Source organism: Channa argus, chromosome 16, assembly GCF_033026475.1.
Source record: "Channa argus isolate prfri chromosome 16, Channa argus male v1.0, whole genome shotgun sequence".
Classification (NCBI taxonomy): domain Eukaryota; kingdom Metazoa; phylum Chordata; class Actinopteri; order Anabantiformes; family Channidae; genus Channa; species Channa argus.
Genome location: NC_090212.1, coordinates 17,961,281 through 17,981,041, shown reverse-complemented (window position 1 = coordinate 17,981,041; position 19,761 = coordinate 17,961,281). Strand labels below are relative to the sequence as shown.

The following is a 19,761-nucleotide window of genomic DNA, read 5'->3' as shown; positions in this document are numbered from 1 at the left end:
ATCTGGGATTAAATACTCCCCAACTCAAACAATGTTAATACTGCATATTGGGCTCCACCTCAAAAAAGGAGTAAAGTGAAAAGCTGACATTGACAATATAAGGCATGAACCAAAATCTGGAAACCTGTTTTTGCAGCAGTATAACACCTGTGTGCCTGCTCCGCTGTGTGTTTAGACGACGTACCTGAATTTTAACGGCGATGACCACAGAAATCAGCTCTTTATCAAGTTCTCTCATCACTACCAGCTTCTTCAGAGTCAGGCTGCACAATCTGCAAAGAGAGAGAATATGCACAAACAGATGAGTCACTCACAACAAGCCAGATGGCGTAAATATTAAGGTGTGAACGGTTTGCAAATAAGCCAAACACATACAGGACGTTGGGGGAAAGCATCTGGAATAAAGATGTTTTTGAGTCTGTGCTGGTAGGATTATGTCGATATTACTTATGCAGAGCAGATGACACTGTGTGAGCAGGTAGAGGTCAGTGTTTCACCAGAACCAACTCATATATTCTCTTAGCGTATCACACATTTCTGTTGATGCACAGTAGGTAATGGGAACCTGCAATATGGAAATTTATACTGTTGATTTATTAACTGCAAAATGTCCCGTTTAGTTGTTGAATCCACACACAAACAGAAATTATTTCATCATCAGACGTAACCAAAATGGTCAAGGAGTGTATAACAACAAAATTTTAGTAAAATAATGCAAATTATACGCAAAACTTTGGTTCCCCTTGATAAAAATAATTACAATTTAATTTTTATCATTTTTGATCAAAGAACATAACATTTGAACTTGCTAAAATGTGATTTGAAAATTATTCTTGTACAAAGCTTATGAAGGAGACATGGTTCAGAAATGAGTCAAGGACAGCAACTGCAAGTGGACGAGGGTGAATGTCCCAGTACCAGCTGCAGTGAAGGAGTATATATGCATTTGGTATTCGGCATCAGACACATTTGTGTTTAGTTTTATTAAACTTTTCTCACTTTATGTCCTTTCAGGAACGCGTGGTAGGAGTGGACACCTCAGACGCCCTGATCAGTTACTACAGCATCATCCGTCAAACAAAGATATAGTATAAGACCTTCTCTTAGCATTTTAGAGACATTGCTTTAGTGAACAATTACATTCGCCGTCACACGGCCAAGGACAAGCAGCAGTAACCTCTGACACAACACAAAGCTTTCAGAGAGCCTAGTGCTACAACTGATAGACACTGGGTCCCCTGGGGCCGCACCATCCACATCAGGCTCCTCTTAATTAGCGCACAAGTTGCAGTGCATCCAGGGACAGACAGCACGACTAGCAGATGACAATCCAAGCACTGCCACCAAAAGACACGTGTTATTTGTGCATCCTATCAAATGTCCCTGTGCTTTGTGCCAAAGGGAGACTTGTGTCTGTGACTGGCAACAATAGAAATGTCCCGTAATCACAGTTTCCGCACTTGATTTACCTGCTTCAGGGGGAAACTGTAAAAGTTCTTTACTTTTTATGTTTTGGTTTTCACTGTTTTCATATCTTCTATAATATGGCTATGGGGAAGTTTTTATTTTTCATTTTTGCACATTTTAGCACATAGTGGTATTGTTTGATTTGTCTAAACAATATGGTGTTTTACAGAACTAAACACCTAGTAATCAAATAATCTTTAGTGTCCTTTAGTGTCTGCCTGCAGAGAGCCTCAGAAAAACAATACAGACAGCACATTTTCATATCATTTGGGACTATATTAGTCCACACCTGTGCCTGTCAGCCCATTCAGTGACTAGACTCGACAAACACACCTTCACTGACACATTTTCAGTCCAAAACACAATTTCAAAAAATGGTTTGAATGTAACCCTCATTAAGTAATATTTGTATTGGATTTTTTTTTTGGACTTGAGCACAAAAAAAAGGGGGGTTGGCCTAAGTGGTGCCCTATGAAAAAGATAAAGTTATGTTTTCCGTGACTCTAAATGCTAATGAGAGTGTGAATTCTTGTCTGTTTCCATGTGTGAGCCCAGAGACATCTGGGATAGGCTCCAGTCCCCCAGCAACCCTTAGCAGGATAAGTGGTTTAAATAAAACATGGACGGATGGATCCTTAAAGTCTTACAAAACGTGGTGAGTGCACGGAGTTTCCCACGACCCATTTGCACATCAGTTTTTAATAGCGCTCAAGTCTTCCTTTTTACTGCCGTCGATGTGCACGGTATCATTGTGAATCATCGTAATGCAAGTTGCTCCTTGTGGGTGACACAAACAAGATGGGCATTCACTCAAAAACAGCTGCTTGCCAAGGTCAAACCCTGCACAGAGAATCTATTTTTGGGGCCTATTTTGTGCAACGGAGGAATACTGGGACCATTTGCTGCTGCCTCACTTAAAACAATGTTTTTCTTCTGGTCACTGGAGCAGTGGAGGAACAACTGGCTGCAGACCACAGAAACGTTTCAAAATTCCTGCACTTGTGAATCTAACTTCATGTGAACCGAGGGTGTCGTGGCAGGCTGAGCTCCGCACTTTGTCTGAGCTGTCCAGCAGACGGGCCTCTGCCAGGGAGAGCAGAATGGCAGCACTGGAGCAGGATGGTGGTGGGGCAGCCATTGGGGGCATTGTTAAGGCACTGGGAGGTGGGGGGGGGGGGGGGGGGGGCTTTAACAAGCCTGTCACGATTTTCTGAGACACTTCCTCACAAGACCAAAGTAAAAAAAAAAAAGAGAGTTTTTCCTTTCAGTTACTCTTTAGTTCTTTTGACAAAATCTTTCAGAAGAGCTGCTCACAATCTGGAGGCCGAAGCATTTATCATCCTGCTATTCTTTTTTAACGGCAAAATAAAAGAGCGTGAACGGTGCTGTCGGTCAGAATGACATCACTACTGAGTTATTCTGGGGCAAAAACACACAGCATTGAATGTTGGTCAGCAGCACAAATGACTATTCAGCGACAGCAAAGGTTCAGAAAGAAGGTGAAACACTGCCACACAAGTGAGAAATCAGCAGCAAAAACGGTTCAGGGCTCTGAAAAGGAGATTTACATAACGCCGAGCCTATGCAGCAGAGGGGTATCAACCACGCACGGGAGAAAGGAAAACATTGGGACATCGAGAGAAGAGGCGATGACAATGGCAGGTTTGAAGAAGCCCCTGCAAGCTGAATGAAGACCTTTCTGTTTCTTAGCTGAGACACAACCCAAGAAGTTCCAGGAACAATGGACACAGGCCAATGAAGGCTCGCATTGTCTTCAGCCTGCACACACACACACACACACACACACACACAATACACAGCATTATTGTTCTCCACTGTGCCTCCATTGGTTCCAAGCCCACATCACCATCTATTTCAGATATGCTAGGTGGCTGGATGTTGGTTTGTGTAGGCAGAGGAGGCTGATATCTGCCACACACACTGCTCTGTTCAAACACCACATTTAGCTTTTGGGGTTTTCCTTTGTTATTTAAGGGTTTTTTTCATACTTCACAATTGCTTTACCACACAGCATGTGCTCTAGGAGTCGATCGGCCCGAAGGAAGAGCACTGAATGCTATTTCTATTTTTCAAATGTTTTGAATTAATTTGTAAGTGGATCTGCGTTGACCCACTTCTCATTACTCGGTGGCCTAAAATTCTCACAAGCAGAGATCTGACTGTTTAACTTCAAAATTAGACACATTTGAAAAAAAAAAAATCCGTCTGACATTTGTGACTTCTTTATTTTTTGGATTTTTTTTGTTTTACTAAATATGAACCATTTAAGTTTCAATTCCTTTACACTGAACGCTACTGGAAAAGTTAAAGAGGGTTTAAAGTTATAAATAAACACTGTGAGATTATTATTTATGGTTAACTTTGCCTCCTCCAATGTTTCTACAAAAAAAACATTATTAATTTAGATCCAGACTACAGGCTGACCACACTGAGTGAATAAGAGAAATACTGATATGGCTACAGATGACAAACATTAACACCCAACATAAACAGATTTATATATGGACACAAATATCTACAAGTAACATCATTTATAGTTATTTTGTGTGTCTATTTGGTCATTTTTGAACTATTTGTGTTGTTTTTTTTCTTATTTTTGATGTCATTTGTCTCTTTGTTTGCAATGTTTTGTATTTTTTTTGGTTGTCATGTCTCTTTTCTGTTATTACCTTTACTGTTTTTCAATAAGTGTATTTTTGGTAATTTCCTGTCTGTTTAGAATTGTTTTGTGTCCGCTTTTTGATTATTTAGTGTGTCTCTTTTTGGTCATTTTTCTCTCTTCTAGTGTCTTGTATCTATTTGTTCTACTTTCAAACTCTAAATATTAACTCAGATCCTATAGATTTTGGTGCAGACTTACATCCACGGCTGTAAGTCTTGCGTTTTTCTCACTGATGGCCTTTTCCCCAGAGGCTAAAACAACCAGGCCAATTAGAACATTGTAAGTAAAATAAAGGAATTAGCAGCTCATGTTTTTCTGTCAGAACAGAACACAGTCACCTTACAGAAATAACAGCCACTAAATCAGTGTATTTTTTTAAATAAAAGAAAAACTGCCTAATAAACTGTACTGAGTTAATTGGAACCTGTAAACACCATGAATACCCCCTGTGGTGGACAGGGGTCAATCCACCAGGTGGTGTTGTAGCCGAGCTGAGTTTATGAACGGACAACAACTGGAAAGTAATCTACTTTTCAAAACATGAACGAAGTGAAGCAAAATATCAAATCTGTGATTTTCAGAATAAAATATCATGCCAAGTAGAATACAAACTATACACTTTATTAGTTAGTTAAAGATAATAGTCACCACTTCAGTCATAAAGCAATTTTTATTTATCCATTCATAGCATTTGAATCCCCATTAGCTGCCACTAATTTCACACACTCTTTGTATCCAAATAGAAAAGTAGTTAGGATTAAAAGAACAACAACTAAACATCCACATAAATAACCATCTGCATATAAATAAAGTCGAGCATAGGAACCATCAAGTTAAGTTCACTCTGTTGCAAGATCAAATTCTTTCATTCTGTCCAGGCCTGAAAGGTCAAAAGCTCTGCAGCTGAGTCGTTGCATCATCCTGGATTCCCAGACTTAAATAAGCCTTTTAACCATATCGTTCTTTGCCATTTTGTAGATTACGATGTGAAAATTGCCCTTTCAGATGGGAGCTGCGATGCTAAAAGCTACTGTTGTGCTTAGCAACCATGTTGATTTAGTGCACTCCCTTCATCTTGAGGGATCAAGTGGTACAGATTTGTTCATTTGTGGACTGAATAACATCTGATTCAATGCTGATTTCATTTGTTTTTCCAGCTGTGTCATCAGACTTTGGTGCATGTTTTGGTTTTTAGTTTTTTGAAGGAAGTAATTTATCACAACGGGTTAAAAGCGCCAGCACTAAGAATAAATACCGTCTGTTGTTGGGGACTCTGAACTGACACGCTCGCTGCCGCCAGCTAACGTGTGCGCGCACCGAGCTTCAGTCTCCGTGTTCAGACACACACTCTGCATACAGAAAAGCAAACAGCTGCTGTTTCGGCGCTGCAGCAAAGAAACCTGTTCCCTGTTCTCTGCCCCCGCTGTGTCTCCAGAGGGACTCCGGTCTGCTGAAACGCAGGCCCTGCCGCCTGTAGCGTGGCCCTGCCAAATTCTGATCCAGTGGCCAGCTCAGCACAGATGCTCTGGCAAAGGCTGAGGGGAGGACCAGCGGCTCTGGTTTGGTGCTATGATAGCAGGATCGCTTCGACTGCCAAGAAAGGCAAACCAATAGGAATTTGTCTTGGTGTCGCTGGTGCAGATGCACAACACCACCACTCTGAATAACAAGACCTGATGAATTGTGTCAAATCATATCAGTATGACCAGAAAATGCTAATTTAATCCTTATATTCTTCCATGTATTGACCACAGTCCAAAGCCAGGATAGAGACTTTATAAGGGTGGAAGAAAATGTACTGAGGCCACATAATGTCATGGAAATCACTGCTGTCATTGTTCATTTCTAATAGTTAATTTACTCTATCGGTGCATTTTCTAACACTTTCACTGTGTACATCTTTATACTTTGTACAATATGTCAGAGGGAAATATTTTTCTTTACTACACTATATTGATCTAATGCTTGGTGCATCGACGGTAGGTACTTTTATTAGCACTACTATCTGCTCCATCGATGGATTGTGAGCAAATGGGCCCTTGAGCACGGGCAGGGGAAGGGGCCCTTTTTGGTCGTTTTGTGGTCATTTTACGTTACTTTTTGAAGGACTTGTAAATGTCTATTTTTAATTGATTTGTGTCTGTTTTTGCTAATTTTGTGTCGTATTTGTTGGATGTTTTGTGACATTTTGCACCTCGTTTGGATAATTACAGTTATTTGGCATCGATTTGTGGCCTTTTTTTAACTCACCTTGTTTTACCACTGTGCACCTCTTATTGTTAAGCAAACATAAAATCAGTTTTGCTTGTATGGAACAATAGTAGTAGCTCTCTCACAATTCTGATGCCACTTTTATCATATTACTGACATACTGTACAAATTAGCACGACAGCTAATGTACAAAAGCCAATGGAAATTCCATTTGTTGTGTTACCTGAAACTCTATAAGTGAGGGAGCAATGTTACCCACATTCCCAGTAGAAGTTCCACCTTTGCCCAGCTTTAAGACACAGAGCAAGAGAGCAGCATAAGACAGGCCAGAAAGTGAAGGGAGATGTAAATTGTGTGGAGGTCACAGAGGGGTGAACACCCATGGTTCAGTTTCAACCCCCTGGATTTGCTCCTTCAGTTAACAGTGAGGGAACCGGACACTTGGAGCCCAGCTGCACTGAGCAGGCAGGCCATTCGTCGATAATGAGATTTCCATACTTCACACTGCCACTTCCTGCTCCTTTGCCCCGGACATCACCCACACACAGAAGCACTCAAAATAGATGGTGGAACACAACATAAGAACTGATTTAACAGTGTATCAGATATCGTGCAGAGCCATCGGAGGGGCTTTCATTCGATTCTCTACTTCATGGCTTCTTACTATCTGTGCATTTATGGAATGTACAGGACCTGTGCTATAATAAAACCCATAATTATGATCATTACAGATGAAGATAAAAGGAAAAGTAAAGAAGAACAAAACAAAGTCTGGTTTTCTGAATTCTGACAAAATTAAACTGGTTTTATCTGACAGCAACAACACGGTATGAGGCGTGTTTGAGTAGACTGCAAACACGCCTCTTACTACAATACCGTGCTGTAATGCTGCTGTGGTACAAACAAAATGCACGGTGAAGCCGCACTTCACTGGTAAATAAAGCATTCTGTCTCATCATAAGAGTTTTCCATTCATGAAAGAAAATCCGATATGTGAATCTGCCAAATTCAAATTGGACTCAGACCAACGTTGCAATGTTTGACAACACTTCAGGGCTGAGTTAAAAAAAAAAAAAAAAAAAAAAAAGGGGAAAATGATTTCAGAGCACACTACAAATCGCAGTAGTCCTCACTCGTCTAACCTCCAGCTCCCACTTCTAGTATAAACCTCAGTCTGGCTGAGATGGCACAGCAGAATCCATCACATTATACTGCACCACATTTTTCTGCAAGTTCACCGTTATTCTTCTACTGTACTCAATCCGGCTCAGGTCTGGACTGGTCCGCAAGTGGGTAAACAGTCCTTTGTTAGTATTTGCTGAGAGTCATGCTTTTATCTTGTGTCACTATTTGTCACATACAGTGCCTGGTATCAGTTTACATTTTTTGCAAATATGGAAATCCACATCATTCAGTTCTGCTGAATGTCAGACGCTCATGTGATGCTTTGTGATCTTTTCCAAATACTCCCCACACAGGTTAGCACTCACTCCTCTTTCCTGAACTGCACACAATTACTGGCTTCTCTTGCTTCTATTCATATTTTGTGCAGAAGAGTCAGAAAAACCACAAGCTTAGCAGCAACAACCCTCCACCATAATAGTTACTTAAAGTTGTCGATAGTTTTAGAACAATCATGTGAAAGCAATGTGACAAGTTGAAAGGGGTTTCTCAGTGATGGACCTGAAGCTTCCCTCAGCTGGAGCCCAGCACCAAACAGCAGGGATTCAATATTAAGTGACCAGCTGGTGCACAATCTACAGCGTTTAGCAGCAAAACCGACACTTATTTTTCTCAGGAGTTGGTAGAAACCAACATTAGACTTATTATTATTATATTAGACATTAGCCATAAAAGATCAAATGTATGTAGCTCTGTGTGGGTCATGTGAATAAATAAACTGTTTGCTATTGACCTGCCTGATAATAACCTCATTTATGAACAGTATGCTCATCTTATCTAACTCCAGTAAACACACGAACACACACACACACGGGACTGCTGGTATGTGAAGTCTCTGATAATGCTGTTGAATTAAGAAACAGTATTTGTTTGTTGCTTTCCAGTGTTGCCATGGAAATACTTTTTTGCCTCCTCTGATGTAGATTAACGGCCAGTTATGAATAAAGTAGCACACAGTCACACTGTATCTGTGTGTGTGTGTGTCTGAGTCAGAGTAATTGTTTCTTTATAGGCTGGAATGCATTAAGCGCCAGTTCCTCTTCTGTTCTGACATTTCCGTGTGTGCAGCTATAGCATCGGTGGTAATCTATTCTTCATATATTTCTGTTGTATGCACCAATTAATCAGTTTTTCACCATCTTTCACAGGCCGATTAATTTAACTGCCGACTCAGCTCAACGTAATTTCGAAATAAATCGGTTTTGAAGGTAAAAGTTGGCTAATACTACAATAATTGAATGATATAAATACAGGAACATTTGTAAGGCGGTGGTACTGCACTGGTACTATTTTGGCCCTACTATTCCCAGGTGAATAGATGTTTCTTGAATGACACACTCTCAGAGCCTAGTTTACTCCTACACTATGGTGGGGCCAGAAGTAAATGCTTCATCTGCATCTGAGTGTCAGTCTACAGGTGTTAAAAGTCATCTTTATGAGAATAACCAGCAAAAACTAAAGATTTTTTATCTCAGACTATATATTTTTTCTCTGGCAGACTGGAGCAGGCCCAATCAAGCTTGGTGGCATCACGCTTCACTTCCATAATCATTGTCATCATAGTGGGTTTAGCAGCCATAACGTGTGTACCTTTAGTGCCTCACGCAGTTAGCCGAGCTGACTTTCAAAGCTCAAAGCTTAGCCTATGCTTAAGCTAAGTTAGTTTTATAAGAGTGATGAATGTAAAAGCCATACATCATGTCTGAACCTTATTAAGTATTAAAACTATGTTCTGCCTTAAGACAGAATTTCAAGATTGAATAGAAACAAAGTGGAACTTTTAAAGCAATACTATTCACAATTATTGTTATTACATGAATTAAAATGACCCCAAAAAACACTTCAGCGGCGTTGGTATCTGTCAAAGCTGCAGCATATTTAAAACAAATTTCCCTCTTTCGCTTTCTCCTGGCAGTTGCTCTGTGCCGAGCTGGCAGAGTGATACCTTTTTATAACAAAAAAAAAAAAGAAAAATGTGACACTGTGCAGTGCAGGAAAAAGAAAACACAAACAATCAAGAGGTAGGTATATGTAAATGAGTTAGGTCAGTTTCAGAAAGGGTCATTAGCTGGTGACCTAGCGTCACTGAAGGTTGCTATGGTTACTGATATTCTAATATTCTCGGGGCAACTGATTTAGAATCTAAGTTAAACATTAGTAAATGCGCTTTTAATTAAATGTGCTTTAAATTCCTGTAAGTTTCTGACGACTGCTTTAAGTTTTGTGTTTTTGTCCTGGTGGGTTCCAGTGCATCTGTGCTTTGCATGCGTTCGTCATTGAGTCCACATGTTGTATTTAGTAGCTAATGTCAGCATCCAAAACCTGCCTTTCAGGAAGTTCAAATTTAATCCCAGTGAGTGAATGTTGTGTGCAAGGGAGCTAACGCTGACCTATATAACACGTCTTTTCAGATTCTGAAAAACCCACATCCCTCTGTTCCCCTCTGTGTTCAATCCCTCCTTCAGTTTGGTAATCCTGTTCTCTCTATTTTTCTTTTATCTTTTACTTCTTGACTCACCAAGATGAAAGCATGAGAACAAGTCTTTAGAGACACTCCGAAGGTGTTCCTTAGCTGTAGAATGTGGAGAGAACTGCCATAGAAGAAGAAAAAACTCCCTGGCAGTGATTCTCTGTCCCACCAAAAATCCTGCATCTGTCAGTCAATTAAAATGTCACATTGGGGATAAGGTCTCACAATAGGACTGTACAGGCCAAACACATCTTTACTTTACCAACTGCACAAACTATGTGGAGACATCTATGCTGCAAATTAGACTGAGGCCGAGTAAAAAACAAAACAAAAACTGTTACATTTACAGTAAAAACGTAAAGAAGATTTCTGTAATAACAATATTTTGGGGTTATTATGTTGACAATAAAACATTAAGTAATAACATGGTAAGTACTAAAGTAACAACCAGGTAATAGCTTGGTATAAACAATTAATATATATCTAAGTAATAGGAGGCCAAAAACACACGGTTAATAATATGGGAGACAAACACCATTAGATGCAGTACTTAATTGAAATTAGTTTTTATGAAATAAGACACAAACAGAGGTGTAAACCACCTGTTTCCACGGTATTGTATGGTAATAAGTGTAGTGGTAAAGATGAGAGCTCCTCACAGGTGAAGCCATCATACTCCACAGTTGCAGTACAGCTCAGTTCCACAGATTTTGAGGAACATATGGCACGTGGCACCGTGTTAGGTTGTTCAGGGCTACGGCAGATCTGTGCTTTGTTTATTTTTCCCCTGTGTCTCCTCAGAAAGGCTTTATGGATGTGACAGCAAACCTTTCTGCAGTTTTAGCATTTGCCCCTTCGACTGGCTGTAAAACCTTCACCGTTCTTTCCAGATTTCCTTTTACACAAGCTTTTAATCACACAAGTAGGTTGTGGCAATTAACTGGTTCACTGGCAACTTAACACACGTGCCACGTGTTTTATCCAAGTGAAGCCACCTGCTCACTGAAGTGCTCTGAATGAGCCATACTGTACATACGTGACAGGAACTGACTCTCAAAAAGAAAACCAATCCTCTTACATTCAGCTGCATTTACACTTGCTAGTAAATTATGGACTGACTTTTTTTTCCCACTGCCTTTGTGCGTCATAAAAGTTTAAAATGTGATTATAATTGCTACTTGTTTATTCTTCCACCGGCAGGAGCTCGTTCACACATCTGTGTCTCCAGTGACTGATGAGGCGACGTGTCCTCTTCATCACATCCTTTCAACCTTCGAGTGAGTATTTGGTGAGGAAACATCCTGCACCTGTCACATGCAGACGCACAGTGGCTTATTGGTGAGTTACCGTCACTACACATATGTAGCTTGTTGGACACATACTGTGTGCATGCAACCAGTGAAACGAGACCCTCGCACGTCTTGCCATGAAACCAAGAGATAAAGAAGCGGTGATCCCATGGGACGGGGTGTCCTGTCCGCCTGCCAGTTGCAAACTGAAACCAGAGAGGCAAACATACCAGATGAATCCGGCATTCCAGCTATTTAAACCCCCCCCCACAGCCACTTACATCTTCACCCACAAAGCCGGATCAGGCTTCAGAGCTGGTGGCATCCTACTCCAAACAGTCCTCGCACACTCAGCCTGGAAAGACCGACACGCCAACACCTTCGCTAATGCCACCAGCAGTTCACATGCCTCAACCGCTGCAGACATATACGTCAAGACACACGATAAAACTATTTCTTTGGAAACATTTGTTGAGCATTAGACTGGAAAATAGTAGACATGTGTACCCAGGCATAGTGTAGGTATTTATGTTTAATAAATCAGCTGTTGCTGATTGTGACATGTAGATTTAATCACTTCCAACTGACTGTAACATTCATAGAGCGTCTCGTGTTCCTGAAGGTTGCCAGTGCTGTGAATACCTCAATGCACAAGAAAAGATTTGAGCATGTCACTGGGCGGCTGAGCTGTCAGGACACCCTGAGGTCCAGGCCTTTGTCCGCACTTCATGCAGTGACAGCTTCAAAAAAAAAAAAAAAGACTAGTGCATGGTGTCTGTGACATGACCCACGGTGTAGCCTGGGGTCTGTGATCTTAGTCATGTCATCACAAATCAGGAATCATTATGCACACACACCTTTTCTCTTTGGATGCTGTGTAGAATGGTAAATAAAAAGAGAATCTAATGGCATGCAGACAATTTGAAACCTGTATTGGATTGAAAATAATGCAAGGACAACATTTAAAATTGCCGTCTACAGACCACAGGGTCAGTGGTTCAATCCCCGCTCCTGGCTACAAGTCAAAGTGTCCTTGGGCAAGACACTGAACCGTAAGTTGCTCCTGGTGGGTCAGGTGACCACCCTGCATGGCAGCCACTGCCATCGTTGTGTGGCTGTAGGTGAATGGGTGAATGGGAATCAACATTGTAAAGCGCTTTGGATAAAAGCGCTATGTAAGTGGCCATTTACCTTTTACCACTAACCATTTAAAGGTCATAAAAGTTTGGTAATGCTAAAAAAAATATGTGTGATGGTGTGATGACTGCAAACTTTTCTCAAAATGGAGTTTATACCATGAAGGACCCCGGTGAAGATGCTAAGTAAGTAAGTTAGTAGTGGGTAATTAAAGCAGGATTCACTGATTGCATAAAATGCACTGAACAAAACAGTAACCGTTTTCCGTCCACTTATTTTTACAGGCCCACTGGAAATTAAAAGGCTCAATTGACTTAATAAATTCATTTTTTTGTAGCCACCATCAGCCTGGCTGCAGCAGTGACATGTGGTGATGACAGCCTGACTCCAACAAGACCTCTAATGAAATCAAACCTCAGCATGGTGCAACGTTCCTGAAACCGTTAGGATATTATGATGGGATAGTTCACAGTGGCCGTGTTATATCGATACGATCGATCGATCCAGTTACATTATGAACGACGTAGATATTTGGGGGTGATGCTGTGTAAAGAAAAAAACAAGCATTGCATCTTTTAATCAACATTGTTCAACATTGGTTATAGCAGCAACTATGCTTGTTCATCATCATCTATATCGGCAACAAGGTGACAAGGCCAAGTGCTGAATTTGTCAAAATTTTAAATTGATTACAGTTGAAAAATGTTCAGAGTGATGATAAGGCACTCCTTCCTTGTTTTTCCTCCACTCCTCCAGGCTGGTAATATTCTGTCAGCGTGAGGCACAAGGCAAGATGCCAGAAAACTGTGGGATGGGTGGGCACAGAGAGGTAGGGGTGAGTAGTCCAGGGCTGCATCAATGCCCAATGTTTGGGAAAGGAAAGTTGGCAAGTATGTGCATAGAGAGAGCAGAAGCAAAAAAAAAAAAAAAAGGTAGAATGAGAGAAACATGACAAATCAGATGACTGGGGAAAGTGATGAAAGACTGAGTAAAAGGAGGAAAGTAAAAACGATATAATGAGCGAATGTGAAAGCGTGCCAGAAGATAGAAAGAGGAAGAGAGCAACACTTGCACAGTCACATCCTGGTGCAACAATTTATTTTAGACGGAGCAAAAACGGATTTGACAGCCAAGCGTCCTTTGTCAGTGTTTGGGTTTCAAGTTCTCCCTCCTCCCAGACTACAACTCCCAATTACTGCTCCTTCCTGGAGAGGAAGCAATGCAAGAAAAGAAACCTCTGTCGACAAGGGTTATTATAATTCAGTGTGGGACCACTTTAGTTTCTGGTCCTGTTCAGTCGGAGTAGTAGTGTCTTTCGGAGCATTAACTGGTCTTGTTGAATCTTAGACCGAAACACTGTAGAGCAAATGTCAAGATAAAGTCGCCGTTTACATAAATAATAGTGTTCAGTATTGTTTGTCACAGTCAGATTGGTAAATTTGGTTCTAGTTTGCATGCATTTACCTGGGCTGCATTATTGCTCATCCCATTTACAAACATGACGGAGGAAGAACATTAAAAACATATTTAATCTCTTTTACTAAAAATTGATTTTAATAAGTATAAGTCTTACTAAAAGCCATTACGGAAAAATACTGTATGTGGCCGGACGGTAGATTGCATTAGATTATAGATATATAGTGTACAAGTAAAAGCAATGGATGAACCAACACAGTGTTAAACAGTGTTTATTAAGTATTCAGATGCTTTACTGTATTTTTAGTAGATTATGTTTTCAAACATATTTTATTGTGCACTGACAGAGGTGCAGGGGTGTTCCTCTGAATGAAGCAATCAGTAAGTTTTGCAGGGTCTTTATTTAATAATTGCTAATACCGGAAGGGCTGCAGAGTATGGCAGAGCAGAGCAGATGGTAGAAAAGCAAAGCAGAGCAGAGCAGAGCAGAGCAGAGCAGGAAGATGGAGGGCTGGGTGGAGCGGGGTGGGTTGATTTTGAGTTCTAACGTTTTTTTAACTTGCATTTTGTACTTGAGAAAGCAGCATCAAAAATAAATGTACTCCTGCAGAAACCTGCTGTATATGATTATTATGTGCTTAATACTTTGTTTTGCCCCGTTCAGTGGGCCATGAGATATATAATCGATGGGTCAGGATGGTATTAATGGATCTATATTCATTTTTGGATTGTCCTCCACTTTTTGTTTGAAACACTGAATCATTTGATCAATTTGGGAAACTTTTAATGAAACCATGTGAGGAGTTAAGAGAGAAAAAAGGAGCCCAACAACACCCTGCAGAAGAAACTTTATAACAGCTCTCAGAAATCTGAAAAAGCAGAAGTGCGAAGTACAAGAAAATGTACAAGTATGTCAAAGCTGTACTTAAGTTAATGTACTTTCCACTGCTGCACACGTCCACAGACGTGCAGTTGTGGAAGGCTGCAGCAGGAGGAGGAATGAGCACCACTCAGTCTGTTCCATTAAAGGGATTCTGCAGTGACTAACCTGCCAACGGCAATAACTCAGACATCAACAATCGAATGCTAAAGAAACTGACAGATAATTGACAGCTGACACCTGACAGCTGTTTCAGATAATTACAAGTTCACTCTGGGAACAAAATGATTCACAATCCCGAGTGTCTGAATGGGAGCAGAGGGCGGCGACCCCCTGCTGCTTCAACACCGACCAAAAAACATCAGCGCAGGCATCGCCCAACTCTCATTTTCCAGAGAGGGACAAAAACATGAAGGTTGACAGCTACAGCCACAGGGATAATGAAACTGATGGGGACTGAATGACAAGGGCCTGCTGCAGTGACACAGCTCACACACAGCAGCCAGCAGGGACCTTAATGGGTCATTTTCTAAATTAATGGTATTGTCCACAATCACCATACAGATGGTGATTGTGACAGAACCAACAGTGATTTTTTTTTTCCACTTTTCCATTGGTTTGTTTACTTGTGACCCTGGAGCCTTGATCTGCCACAGGCCTCTGTTGTTGTCCAAAAACTCTTAAAAACAGATCAGCAGACACACCTGGGTGGGATGTTTGTATGTTCCTAAAGCCAAGACCTTGGTATATATTGTTCACACTCCATAATTCCACCTTAAATGTTGCACATGCAGTTGACGACAAAATCGATTTTAAGCAAACTGCAGTATATTCAGCTACTCAGGAGCTGTAAACTGAGTCTGGATGTATGAAAGTATGAATATGACTCCAGATGTGCAGTTAAACTCATGTTCATCACACATAAAGTTTCATTTTTGAAAATTAGGGCGTACACAGCTCATCAAATATCAAAAATCAGGTATCTCAAAATATTAAAATATTCCCATATAAGAAACAGACTTCACCGCAGATGATGTGTCATGTCTCTAATAACACGTTTCCTTATAACCCTTCATCCCAGCTTTAGCAGGAATGACTAAGATGCAAGGAAAAGACACAAGTGAGGGAAATGTGGACGCATGTAAGGGAATTGGGATGCACCCCAGTTTGCTTTGTAAGGTGAAGTGTTTCTCACCTTCCTGTTGACAGTACTGCCAAGATTGTCAATGGGGTTCAGCTCAGGTGAGTTAGCAGTTAGCACAGTAACATCACAGTCAGCAAACCATTTAATGGTGGTTTTGACACTGTGGGCAGCTGCTACGTCTTGCTGGAAAAGTGAAATTGGCATAGAGAGCACAGAGATACATGAAGGGCTCTTAAATCCCCTGACAGATGACCAATACCAGCCGAAGACATGGCCCCAAAAACCATCACTGACTGTGGAAACTTCAGTCTCCAAGAAACCTGGATTCTGTGCCCCTTCAGCCTAGTTAAGATCCTTCTGATGCTGACTCTGGTACAGGAGTGGTTAGATACGATTAATACACCAGCTGTGGGCCACGATCATCTTCTAGACAACTGTCAAGTCAGCAGTCTTTCCCATGATTGTGGTTTTGTGTAGAGAGACACAGAGAATATTTACTGTATGAATATAAAGTTACACAAACGAAATATTTCCAGATACTGGATTTTTGATTCTTATGAGTAAGCTCTAATCATCAAAAATAAAACCAAAAATGGCTTGAGATATGACACTGCGTGCAATGAAGAGCAAATCCCCAGAAGTTCTGCTTTTCCTTTCAGTTCCTGCACACTTCAGTCTGAATACTGAGCACTGAATGAGGGTATTAGCATTTAGCTGAGTGTCAGTTGACCCTCATCCACTGCAAGTTGTAGCAGGTGAAAAGGGTTTGAGCAAAGCTTTGCCACGGTATGCAGAAAACACACACACACACTCACACACACAATAATCAATCTGCTGGGTTTTTTCACCATCATTCAGACGTGTGCCGCGGGCTCTCCAGACCTCAGCTGCTCATGCAATATTCAGCTGTGGGATTTACCGGCTGGATGGGGAGGGGGGCGGTGTAGTGAAGTGACAGTGCAGAGCCTGGTAGAGGTGTGTGTCTGTTTGTGTGTGTGTGTGTGTGCGAGCGTGCGCATCGGTCACGAAACTCAGGACACACAGAGCCTAAAATAGATTTGTGTTCAACCTGTCTGACAAGAGATGACAGCTATGACAGAAAGAGCACAAGTCTGTGAATGAATGTGAGCTGTTGTGTCCCCGTTCACAGATGCTTTTACATCTACATTTGGTGAGGACTCTGACCTAACACAGTATACAAACAGACACACACACTCAACATTCAGGGGATATTTGTTTGGTTTTGCGAACAATTACATAAGAAGATGAATGCAACACTAATGTCTCTGTGATAAGCTACAACATTAGACTGTTTACGTCACTGCATTTATTTGACAGCTTTAGTTACTCTGCACACTTGGATTTGTAATAAACACTGTATTCGACTCATCAATAATGATGCCTCATTAATGATTAAACCATCTGGCAGTGGATAAAGTGTCTACATTTGGATTATTTTTTATTTTCACCTTTGAAAGTGTGTTTGCATATGAAATGAGCTCACAATCACTATGTCCTCCTTTTAATAACTAAAAAGGTACATTTTTGAATAGAAGAAATAAAATGAATGTTGATGATTTTCCAAATGCAATTTTCACCAAAATAAGATTTTTGAAGTTGTTGTGTGAAATAATCAAACAGGAACATTTCAGATTTTAGCAGAAATTATATTTATGAGGCACACGAGCAACCAATCGGGCCTGTACCTGCATTTGGTTTTTATCAGTAATTAAGTCAAATTGGTGGAGTAATTAAAGTAAATTTGAATAAATTCAATTTAACACTGCTTATTAGGTAAATGCTGCACAGTCTGTGGGGAGACTATGAAAATATGCATATAATGTATATAACTATGTGTTTAACTGTCCAAAAACCAAATTGTAAAGAGGCACTTCAGGGCTTTTGAGCCAGTTTTGACTGGATTGGTTACTTTTACATAGATCTAGACTTTCTGCCTCCCCCCCATGAGATTGGTATCCATCTCCATACTCTGCGAAAGAAACTAGGAAGTGCTGCAGCTGAGAAAGACGTCCCATCTTCATCCTTATTAAGGGGTCACAAAATGTCTAGAGCATAAACCTTTTAGGATGTAAACAAACTTACCACCATATAAGTGACACACTCAAACCTGCAGGGACGTCTGCTCAACTGCATTAAATGTGTTCTAACCGTTGTAAACTCACATTACAAAGCAAAGCAAACCAACAGAGCCTATGAAAAAAACAACATGCTCCTAATACATACACCATGATATGGAGCCATATGTAGTCACACACTTTCCCTTTTAGAAGTCACTAAAATTCATACATAAACAGTCTCTCTCTTTTGCTCATGAATAATAAACCAATGACTGGAGGCAAAGTCTAAACTCCGTCCTGATCGCTGCTCCTTCCCTCCTATAAATCACACTCATATTTGCTCAACGAATCTGTGTCAGTAGATCATTAAGCTTCGAAGGCCAATGGAGTGACGGCGGACAGATGCAGCTCTGCTTTAGCCTCTTCACACCTCGTCTTCTGTGTCAACGACAAAAAGCTTTTATCGTGACAGGAGGTGACGGAGGCTGAGGCTTCTCCCCCACACAGAAAAACAAATAAATAAATACAGGAACGCCATTACTTGTTAGGTGGAGGGAAACAGAGAGAGAAACACTTCAGGTTTTCATCTGTAAAGCATAGAAGGAAAACATCGTGGGATTTAAAGTGGGTATTTCCTAATTTGCTCAAAACGTGCAAAACTGCATAAATGGAGTAAATGTTAAAAATGTAACACTGACATAATAAGAAGTCAACAGTGTAGCGTGTTTATTCAGCTGTAAGTTATGAGCTTCAGACAAAGTGTATATGAAAACGGGGTACGTTTGAAAATATGAGAGACATTTGGCATTTTTATGACGCACAATTAACTGCCAAACAAGAGGAAAAGATCAGCTGCATTTTAACATTGTTTTTCTGTAATTGGTTCAGTGTAAACGACCTGAGATCGTGCAAGTGTGTGTATGTGTGTGTGTGTGTGTGTGTGTCCATGACAGAGAGTAAGGCAATTTAAATTCTTAATTTACACAGCAGGATGATAATGAGCACAAAGAGAAACCGTGCAAGTTTCAAAGGAAACACCCCAATGGGGTCTGAAAAAAATAAAAGATGTCTTGAAATGAATATAAATAAATAAATAAACATCCAACAACTGTAAGATGACAAAGAAACTGGATTAGACGGAAACAAATGGCAACAAAACTCAACAAGGGAATAAGACGGAACATTAGAAACAAAATCAATTATTCGCAGGTAGTTTAGCAGCAGTTTTTTTTTTTTTTAATTGGTTATGCAAAAAATAACAAAGAAAAAATAGATAAAGAAAAACAGATAAAAATAGACAGATAAAAAGGGACAAACATAGACTTGGGGGAGGTCCTGATCCCTTAAATGTCTCCTAAGGCTGGGAACACATGCACCCCCAGGACACAGCCAGCCCTCCTCCACCCCTCCCTCCCACCCCGAGCCCGTGCCGTCCCTAACATCACTTTGACAGCTCAATAATTGAATGCTTATCTTTTATTAATAAAAGGAGCCATTAGACCACGGAGCCCTGTGTGAGGTTTAGTCTCTGAGACAAAGCACTGCCAGAGCTCCTTTATTTTTGTCTCATATTTGGGCATCTGCCCATCGCTTCACTGTAGCGCAGCCTCTTAATTAGCCGTATACACACACACCAGAGGTGTCACGGTGGTGTTACCATGTTACCCACAACGCTAACATGACAAAGCAACAGAAAATGAATGGGTTCACTTATAATCGCTAAAGAAAATGTCTGTTTTTTGGATGGGAGGTGATGCTTTAATCCGCACAGGCTGAGAGGGGCCTCTGTGGCCTTCAAAGACAC

General features: G+C 40.7%; 1 protein-coding gene across 7 annotated transcripts in view; it reads right to left on the bottom strand.

The window, feature by feature from the left end:
• Window positions 1–19,761, bottom strand: part of pacs2 (phosphofurin acidic cluster sorting protein 2) — a 49,901-nt gene that overhangs the window by 13,953 nt on the left and 16,187 nt on the right. For all 7 annotated transcript variants that reach the window (XM_067479227.1, XM_067479228.1, XM_067479221.1 and 4 more), the window contains exon 2: window positions 185–272. In XM_067479227.1, the coding sequence (XP_067335328.1) occupies window positions 185–272 (88 nt within the window). The remainder of the gene's footprint in view (window positions 1–184; window positions 273–19,761) is intronic.